The 10,754-nt window shown below is 29.7% G+C and overlaps 1 protein-coding gene across 9 annotated transcripts in view; it reads left to right on the top strand.

The window, feature by feature from the left end:
• LOC108692306 (G protein-activated inward rectifier potassium channel 3-like) overlaps nucleotides 1–10,754 on the top strand; it is a 73,723-nt gene that overhangs the window by 12,054 nt on the left and 50,915 nt on the right. For 2 of the 9 annotated variants that reach the window (XM_018200494.1, XM_018200496.1), the window contains exon 2: nucleotides 3,632–3,782. The exons of 6 other annotated variants lie outside the window; for them this stretch is intronic. In XM_018200494.1, the coding sequence (XP_018055983.1) occupies nucleotides 3,632–3,782 (151 nt within the window). Of the gene's footprint in view, nucleotides 1–2,578; nucleotides 2,816–3,631; nucleotides 3,783–10,754 lie in introns of those variants that run through there. One more of the 9 variants, XM_018200495.1, reaches the window with a different exon arrangement.

Here is a 10,754-nt window from a genome sequence, read left to right on the forward strand (position 1 = left end):
AAAAAGTTATAATTTTTGTAGTCTCAAAGAATATTAAATCTTTTGTAATATAAATAATATATTATAATTTGTAATATAAATAAAATATATGAAAAACAGCAACTTTAAATTTAGAAATAATAAGAAATATTTCTCATTTTATAAACACACTGTATACACTATATATTCTGTATACATATTGTGCAATATTTTGAAACTTTTTTCATGTTTTGTGACAACTTGTTGCCAGTGATTCTGATATCTTTTTCTCGTAAATTACGAATCTGTAATTAAAAATGTTTCAGCATGTCAGATTTTTGGAAAAAACCGAGTTAAAGTGTAAAAAAAAGAAAATGCTTCTGATTACTTTTTAAGTTATTGAAAAAAAGTAGGATATAGAAATTTTCGGGAATTAGCTTAACGGGGCATAAGATTCTTTCGTCTTCAAAAGGAATGTCTTATTTTTCATAATTTTTTTTGAAAAGGTACATAAGACTACAAAGTTTGAATTTTTTGTAAATAAAATACATATTTTTGACTGCTAATCATAATTTTTTATTTTATGTTTCCCTGAAAGATATCTATCTTTTTTCTAGGTCCCTTTTTCTTCCATGCCTTGTATGGTATGCATTTCAGAAATATCTCCGATCTGCTTCATCTGAAACAAAAAATTCAAGAAAATTATGGAATAATTTTTTCGATTTCTTTATTTTTTATTTTCTTTTTCAGAAAAAAAGTTGAAATTTTTGTCAAAAATCGATTTTTCAAGTTCGAAAGTCTGTTATTTTATTAAAAATAAAAAATTTAAAAGTTGCATCCAGAGGGGTAGGGACTACAATTTTTTATTAATATTTCAAGACTCTTTTTGAATTTTTTGTTTCAGATGAATCAGGTTGAAGATATTTCTAAAATACATGCCATACTCAGGAACAAAGAAGGGAAGAGGGGAATTTTCAATGAAACATAAAATAGAAAATTGTGATTAGTAGTAAAAAATATATATTTTCATTTACAAAAAAATTCAATCTTTGTAGCTTATATCTTTTCCAGAAAAGAAACAGCCATATTTTTTGAAGTCGAAAGAGTTCTGTGCCTTCTTAAACGGAAGCTCGAATAATCTTAAGTTAAAATCGTAAAATAAAAATAAATAAATTAACATAACAGCATTTTTTGTTGGACAAATTTTTTTAGATGCGTGCACTAACTACTACTAGCATATGCTTTTGCCGTTCGCTGTCTCTTTACGTAGATTTAATTCTTTGAAATATTAATTATTATTATTTCTTTAAAAATATCAATATAAATTTATAAAATATATCGAAATTTTGTTTTATTTTTTTTATCTGTGCATAAAATATTTTCTATACTCAGCTTTCGATTTTAATAAATTTTTAAATAAATGTATACAGATATATGTGAATTTATAATAATTTATGATATTTCTCTGGCGACGAGTAGAAAAATAACATTTTGGCTGAACAAGTTTTACATGCATCAACACAATTTCAGCAGCCAATCATATCTTAACGATAATGAGATATCAAGGCACCGATAAGAAGTACGCGACGTCAATTAGTCAAACGAGAATCCCGCAGTCGTTTTTATCTTTCTTCGTCATCTCGATCGTTTGTTTCGATTCTACAATTTCCGGATAATCGTTAATATTGTGATATTTTTTCAAATTTTAATTACATAAGTAGTAAATAATAAATACAAAATTAACATCAAATTAAAAATCTCTACTACATGATTTTATCATCAAATTTTTACTTATATTTAAAATAACTTTTTTAACTTACATTTTCTGAAAAGAAAAATAGATGTAATTAAAAACTATAATTTAAGAAATCTTCTTAAAATTGACTATTAGTGCATTAATATTTGAGCCATCGTTAACTTTCAGTCACTTTGTATATTTGATATTTTAGCCCATCTTATATACATCTTACATGATGATAATACGACTATCTACATCATATGACTATTACAGATCATGTGACTACTAATTTTACAGGAAGAACAAAAAAAAGTGCAAACAAAAAAAGTGCTACTAAAAATATAGATTTGTCATATTAATTGATCATTTGTCTTTAATATAATACTTCCTAAATGTGAAATTTATAACCTAATATATAATTAATATCTTGTTAACTATCGCGAAAATTGCAAAATAATAGAAGACTTTTCGACTCAGTTTAATTCGCTTTATCTATATAAAAATGATTGGCCAAAATTTATAGGACACTCTGAAGTATTGATACAATTACATAATATGTATATGAAGTATTGATACAATTATATAATATGTACTACGAAGTATATTTTTATAATCATATCCTATTTTCAATTAGAAAGCATTATATCAGTTTCCCACTTTTCTTTATGACATTTTTCTTTAATAAATCTATTTCCTGCTTCAAAAATTGTAAATAAAATATATATTTGTAGAGAAATAATACTTTCATACATAAATTTTCAAAAAAATAAATTATCAAAAAATGTTTTCTTCGAGTGCTATAATTATTTCGAACATAAAGTAAATGATTATTTTATATATATATATATATCTCATGTGATATTATATTATTACGTTGTTATTGATGATATTATATTATGACATTGTTGAAGAGTTATAGATTTGTCACAGAAACGATCACAGAAACGGTCACCTTCTGTTCGTCGCGAATGACGTAACCGACGCGAGTGATCATCTTTTCTGTGCGAGAATAGAAAGAACAAATAACGTTTTAGCGATAAATGGTGTTCGATGATTAGTACATGCTATATATATAAGATCGTAGATAATCAGCCATTCGCCGCAGTTTATCTTACAGCAGTAAATATTCTACTACCTACATATTCGTCTTTATCGAGCAAAGCGCTAGTCATTTAATTGGTTGAATTATCTCAAAAATTTCATTATCAATAAGTATATTGCAAATTAGAATACTATTTAAAATTACAAACTTTATTTAGTGAGGCATTATAATTGAATACGAAAATTGAAAATAACAAATAAATGTCCAGAAAGCTTATTATATTTCCGTGAAAAAAAAACAAATTCAATAAAAAAATGGTGAAGATATATCATTTTTTGTAGCGTATCCATAGATTAGAAAAAAATAATTAAAAAGAGAAATTTTTAAGATTTTTTTAAAATTCGTACAATGTCATGGAAATCTACAAATGTTCATGAAACAGAAATTTGAAAGACAAAAGCGCAAGAATTGTACTGAATATATATTCATCAACTATTCCATATTTTTATATTAAAAAATTAATATAAAGAATCTTCAATTGAGGTAAAAATTTATAATAATTGACAGTGAAAAATGAATCTCTATAAACTATTGAATATCTTTGTACAAAGAAGTTCCATGAAAAGAAATATGTAAATCAAATTTTAGAGCATAAAAGATTATAAATTAAGATTGATTGAAGAAGGAACAATCAGAAATGAAGAATAGAACTTTTTAAAGAATTAATTTTGAATTTTTATAAGATAAATACATTTAATACAATAATGTACAAATAGTTAATACTGAAGTTAATGCTGAAGTTTTTATTCTAAATACCTTAAACAAGCTACATGTGTAGTTGTGTCGCTATTGAAGCGTTTATTCAATATTGAGATTAGTATTGTACATTATAGTGAATCATAAACGGATGAATGGCAATGTGTTGAAAATGGGCGGCAAATCTCCATCACTAGATTGTGAGGAACAAAAGCTGATATCACCAACAACGCCGATGACGCCAATTATGCAAATGACAAAGAACCCGTATTCTTCCTTAAAATATAGGTAAAGCAAAAATGTTTAGATTTTTCCCTTATTTTATGTAAAAAATATAAAAATTCCTTTATAATTTCATATTGTTAAAATGAAACAAAATCAGAATATCTGTTGAAAACATCATGAGAAATATTGAGTCCACGCAATCAGTCTAAGTCGCTTGCAACTTTCGCCATGAAAATATTACGAATGATAACACGTTTTAATATTACTTTTTAAATATTTCTGTATACAAGATTAGTATTTACATATTTTAAAAACAAGAAATAAGAAAGACTATAATATAAAATTACAAATTGAAAAATTGTCGATTTTTCGACAAAAAACATTTCTTACAAACAATTATTGTAAAACAATATACTTTTCTTTTAATTTCTTTCTTTATTTTCTCTCTCAAGTGTGATATTCCAATCTGTCTGTTAGAGAGTTAAAACATTCAGATAAAAATATAAAATCCAGCAAAAGATTGGTATATTAAAATTAGGACATTTTTTTAACAATTTAAATTATTTTATATTGGAAATATTTGTAATGCAGCAATTGATTAGTAATGAAGATAATTATTATGATAATTATTTTCTTATAAGATTATATTCATATATATTAGGTGTAGTAAAAAGAAATCCATTATTTTTCCATTCAATTTCATGCAAAAATAATGGATGTCTTTTTACTACACCTAATATATAATCAATACATTATCTTTTTTAGTTCGCTTTTTTCTTCCCAACCCCATAATTCCATATGCCATAACACTTCGTACCAAATATTTGAATAACATCCATCTTCTACTAAAATCATTTCTGCTTTTCTCCTAAGTCTCATCTTTTTTACTATCATTTTTCCTTTTCTACTTATTTCTTTAATATATCTTTTATAATCCCCCTTTTTATCTAAATTAAAACCCAAATATTTGAATTGCTGCATCTCCTCTAGTTCCTTACTTTCCCATTTCATCCTATATCCACCAAACTCTCTACCATTTTCCTATTATTTTCTGATAAATCTTTCTTTACTGTTTCCAATTCCTTCATAACCTCTTCCAATTTTTCCTCAAATTTTCTAATTTTTTTATCCAGATCTTCTTGTATGGCCCTTCTTATTCTAACTCCCTTTCCACTAAGTGTGTCATTTCTTTTTTCACCTCTGTACAATTCTTCCTAATCTCTTCATTTACTTCTACCTTTATTCTTTTCATTATATTTTTCTCCTCTGTCATGTCAAATGTCACTTTTTTCGAATCTACCTTTGATTTATCTTCTGTCAATAAACGCTGCTTGTTGTCTACTTTGCCCTTTCCTACTTTACTTACGCTTGCCATTTCTTCTTCTTCTCACTGTTTTTATTGCCGTTATTTCGCTCTCTATTCTTCCTCACCTCTATATCGACTTTCTAACGCACGCACCAAAAGCCTCTCTTTTAATTGCTCGTGTACCTCCCGCTTCTAACAAGCTAATTAGCTCACAATTAAGCTTCTCGCTGACCCTATTTCGTTAAACTCTCTTATTAATTGCTAAGACACACCTGTATACATGCACTCACTCATACGCCCTCTAACTAAGTCCGGAACATAGCCTAAATATACGAGTATATATTCTAAATAAGAAATCTTGTTCACACCAAGAAATCACTATGACCATAATCACTAATATATAGTGCACAATGATAGCATTTTTAATAGTAACATAAAAGTATAAGTAATAACATTTGTCTTTTTTATAATAGATTAAAATAAATTTTATCTTAATTATTCATAAAAAGATTATCAAAGAACAGAATTGTATACGTGCGGTCAATTAATTTATTAATGAATATAATAAAAAAAAAACACCTTATCATTTATGAAAACTTTTATAAAAAACACAAATTAATATGTTATGAATATAATACATTAATAATGTGTTATTAATATAATACGCATGTATATAATTATATAATATTGATATTTATTAAATTGTAAATCCTTCCTCCCAAATACAAAAATAAATAAAAAGAATTATTCTTATTTTTAAAAAATCTTAAAAAGAATTAAAAATCGAATTAAAAATATTCAAGCTAGTCTGAAATGAGAATAATATCTATGCGATAAAAAATTCATAGTGCGTAATTATATAATTATAATTATATTCATAATATGAACTTTATTATTCTTTTTTATAAATATCCATAAAATATCCATAAATTAATGCTTAATATACGGTTTGTTTATTTGTATGTCCGGTTTATCATTTGAACTTCTTCATTTAAATTTTTCTGAAATTCTTTATAAGCAAAAGAGAGTCAGATATCAGTAGGTAATACACACGATTATATAGTAAATTATTTACTATAATATAATATTGGGAGTACAAATTAGTTCGGTCCGTTTTCCTAAAAATGGCTCCAGCTGTTGTGAATGGTTCAATAGTGACAGCTGATTTTGGAGGTTTCAGAGAGATTAAACATATCATCTGCTAATAATATTCAGTTTATATCTTTGAGTTTCATACAAAAACTTTGATTTTTACTGTGTTTGAAATGTCGAATTTTGTTAATCAAGCAGCATTTGCGGGAGGTTTTGATTTTCTGCTTTAATTGGAAGTGCGGCTGAAGGCCATCGAATGCTTGTCGAAGTTTATGGTGACACTGCTCCAACTGATAAATCATGTAGGAAATGGTTTCGACGTTTCAAGGATGGAGATTTCAGCGTTGAAAATAAGCCTCGCTCTGGACAGCCAAAAAAATTCGAAAACAAAGAATTAGAGGCATTACTCGAAGAAGATCAGAGTCAAACGCAAGAGGAGCTTGCAGAATCATTAGGGGTAACTCAACAAACCGTTTCTGTATGATTGAGAGCCATGGGAATGATTCAAAAATAAGGAAATTGGGTACCTTATGAACTGAAACCGAGACATTGAAAGACGATTTTTCACTTGCAAACAACTGATCCAAAGACAACAGAGAAAAGGTTTTTTGCATCGGATTGTGGCTGGAGATGAGAAGTGGATATTCTATGACAACCCCAAGAAGAAAAAATACTACGCTAAGCCCGGTCATTCGTTGCCATCGACCTCAACATCAACACGGCTGAACATTCATGGTTCGAAGATCATACTCTGTATCTGGTGGGACCTAAAGGGTCTTATTTATTATGAGCTGAAACCTGGCGATTCCATTACGGATGATTGGTATCGACGACAATTGATTCGTTTGAACCATGCATTGAGAAAAACGACCAGAATACGAACAAAGACGTGATAAGGTTATTCTTCTTCAACACTCGGCCTCATGTCGCTAAAGTCGTAAAAAAATATTTGGAAACGCTCAAATGGGATGTTTTACCGCACCCGCCGTATTCTCCGGACATTGCTCCTTCTGATTACTGATTGTTCCGAAGGATGCAGCAAGTCACTGGTTCACTTCTTTCGCAGAAATCGAAAATTGACTCCAAAATTGGATCGCCTCCAAAGACGAGTCATTTTTCGAGATGGAATTCGAAAATTGCCTGAGAGATGGGAAAAAGTAGTAGGCAGCGATGAACAATACTTTAATTGATTTGTTCATTCATTTTGTTTTGAAATAAATGCATTTTTGAACACAAAAACCGAACTAATTTGTACTCCTAATATAATCATATATAATTTCATATAAAGGCTAATTAAAAAAAACATTTGTTCTTAAAATGTCATATTCCTGACTTAATTCTAAGACGATTGTTCCTTTGCGAAAATTTAGTCCGAAGTGTAATTTTCAAATTACAAGAAGAAATAGTTAGCGTATCATGGACCGCGTAGAGAGGAGACGGCAGGAGCGGCGCTCATAATTAGACGCGAGCTTTATGAGCGGAGTGTATACTGATCGGATGCATTTACACATTTATATATATTATACATTTATATATATTATATATTTATAAAGACATATTTCTTCTTTCTTTTTCCCTCTACTATATTATCTCTTTGTCGTATTTTAAATATGATAATTTCGTTAAATTATAAATTAGAGTGATGAAATTAAAATGAAAATATTTTAGACAAAAGTAGAACACGCGCGATTTCGAAGGGTATGTATTTTGGCATATACATTGTTTTTCTTTTAAGAAATGTTGAAAAGATATGAAGATCATCTCCCACTTCATAAAATGGAATTGTACAATTTTTTACATAGTTGGATCGTCTTAATTATTCTGCATATAAAACTATTAAGATATAGATATCAAAACATCAACAGTTTACAAAGTATTTTATAATATTTTTGAAACTTCCACGGGTGCTTCTATAATGATTATGCGTTTCGCGCGTCCAGATTCATTCTTGAAATGCCAACATTTTCTGTGTGTCGAGATCCATTTTTGGAATGGAACGTTTCATGAATCTTACAATCCACTTCATCAGAGCGAGAAGCAGCTCGATACTGAGTTATTCCTCCGGGCCGTTTCTTTTATATTACTTTGCTTTCTGAGAGAGGGAGGAGGGGGCGGGGAGAAGAAGAGAATTGTGAATGGGGAGAAAGGTAGGGGACATTGGTTGGTCTTCAATAACCGGGAGAATGGTCTTCCATATTTTATTTATATTGTAGCCATTATCTCTATTTAGATTGTTAGGGTGTTTTTGTATCTCTATGGCTTTTCTATACTTTTTTGGAAAGTATGATGTAATTTTGGCTATTGTATTTTGTCAAACAGTATTTGATGTCCTGTTTCGATGTTGTGTTCTAATAATCGCCGACTGTATTGCGTGTTTTAGCCTCATGTTGGTATTCTTTTATCCGTAGGTAATCATTCTCCTGGTTTCTTCAATGTATACTTGCCCGCAAGAACAAAGTGTTTTGTATACTCCTACGAAGTTGAATGGAGGTTTTTGATCTTTAAAATTTTTTAAGATTTGTCTTATCTTTTTAGGTGGTTTGAAGATAATTCGGATATTGTGTTTGTTTAATATCCTGCTATTCCAATTTGTTGTTCCTTTGACATATGGGAGAATGGATCCTTTTGTCTGGTTGTGTGTCAGAGATCGTTGTCTTGTTTGCATGTTTATTGATTATTTTGATTATGTCTTTTTTATCGTGTCCGTTTTTCTGTAAGGCTAGGTTTTAGGTGGTTGAGTTCTGTCTGTAGATGTTCTTTGTCAGAGATGGTAAAAGTTCTATGTGGGTCGTTTGATAAGTTTGGTAAATTTCCATGAAATGGCGCTACAATCCATTTGATGACGCGACATCTCGAAAGATCCACTCTTCGAACCCCTTCAGTCCAAATTTCAGCCAGAAAGGACGCATAGTTCACGTTTGGTAGTCATTTGAAGTAGCTGTCTCAAAGTCTGCAAAATACTCATTAACGGCGACAATGACTTCCTCATTTGACGAGAATTTCTTCCCACCGAGCCAAGTTTTTAAGTTTAAGGGAACAGAAAGAAGTCACACGGGGCCAAATCCGGAGAATAGGGTGGATGAGGAATCAATTCATAGCCCAATTCGTAGTTTTGTCATTGCAACGGTCGACTTGTGGGACAGCGCGTTGTCTTGATGGAAGAGCACTTTTTTGCGCGCCAATCTCGTTTCAAATGGAAACTACGCGTCACGTGAACTATGCGTCCTTTCTGGCTGAAATTTGGCCTGAAGGGCTCGAAGAGTGGATCTTTCGAGAAGTCGCGTCATCAAATGGATTGTAGCGCCATTTCATGGAAATTTATCAAACGACCCACGTATATGAATTAATTGCTGACTGTCTTTGTGCTGGGTAATGGTGCGACACGGCATGTAGATATCTGTCTGTCGGTTTTCTGTACACTTGATGGCCTAAGATTGTCAGTTTTTTTAAAGACAAGAACATCTAGAAAGGGGAGTTTTCCATTTTCCTCTATGTCTATAACGAAGTGAATATTTGAATATTAATTGTTGAGGAAAATAATTTACAGAATTCGACTCTGCCGTGTCTCCATATCACGAATTTGTCGATGTAACGGAACCAAATTTTTGATTTGTTGAGTGTTTTTCTGAGGGTCTCTTTCTCAAAATGAAGATGTTGGCGATTATAGGAGAAATAGAAGAGCCCATCGCCGCCGAAGTTTGTTCATAAAATTAGTTGTTATAGGAGAAATAAGTGGTTGCTTAGCAGTATTTTATTAGCGAGATGAGGTCGGAGGAGATTTCATGTGAAGCTTTTATTATGTTTAATGTCTTTTATTGTAACTTGTGTGAAAAGGGATTCTACATCGAAACTTATTTAAGCAGGACGTAGTCGGATTTTTTTTATCTAAATAAAGATAATGACTACAACATAAATAAAATATGGAAGATCATTCGTTCGGTTATTGAAGACCGATCAATTTACTCTACCTCTCCCTCCTACCCACAATTCTCGTCCTCCCCCCCGACCACTCCAACAAGCAGTGTAATATAAAAAGGAACAGAGGAACAGTTCAGTATCAGCTCCTCGTCCTAATGAAGTGAACTGCAAGATTCATAAAACGTTGCCATTCTAAGAATGGATCTGGATACGGAGAAAACTTACGAAACGCATAATCTTTATAAAGTATTTTATACTTCTCTCTTATACTCATTGTGGTACATAAAATGTTAAATATTGCGTAAACCATTAATGTTTTGACAACAGTACTTTAATACTTTTATGAATAGAATAATAAGTGAATCAATTAATGTAAAGAAACACATAGTTGCTTTAAAAAGTATTGATAAAATTGATACTTTTATATAAAGCAACTATGTGTTTTTTTTACATCAATTGATTCACCTCGTTGTTCTGTTCATAAAAATATTAAAATAAAAATTATCAAAAAATAGTTTATGAGATATTTAACATTTTATGTCAATATATATCAGAACACACTATTTAATCTCGTAAACTATCATTTTTTTTTGTATCTTTATCTTAATACTTTTGTATGCAGAATAATTAAAAGAATTATATTAAAAAAATCATACTCCGAGAAAAAATTTATTGTGTGTTTCATATATATTTATATATATAATTACATATATTATAAA

Source organism: Atta colombica, unplaced genomic scaffold (assembly GCF_001594045.1).
Source record: "Atta colombica isolate Treedump-2 unplaced genomic scaffold, Acol1.0 scaffold69, whole genome shotgun sequence".
NCBI lineage: Eukaryota > Metazoa > Arthropoda > Insecta > Hymenoptera > Formicidae > Atta > Atta colombica.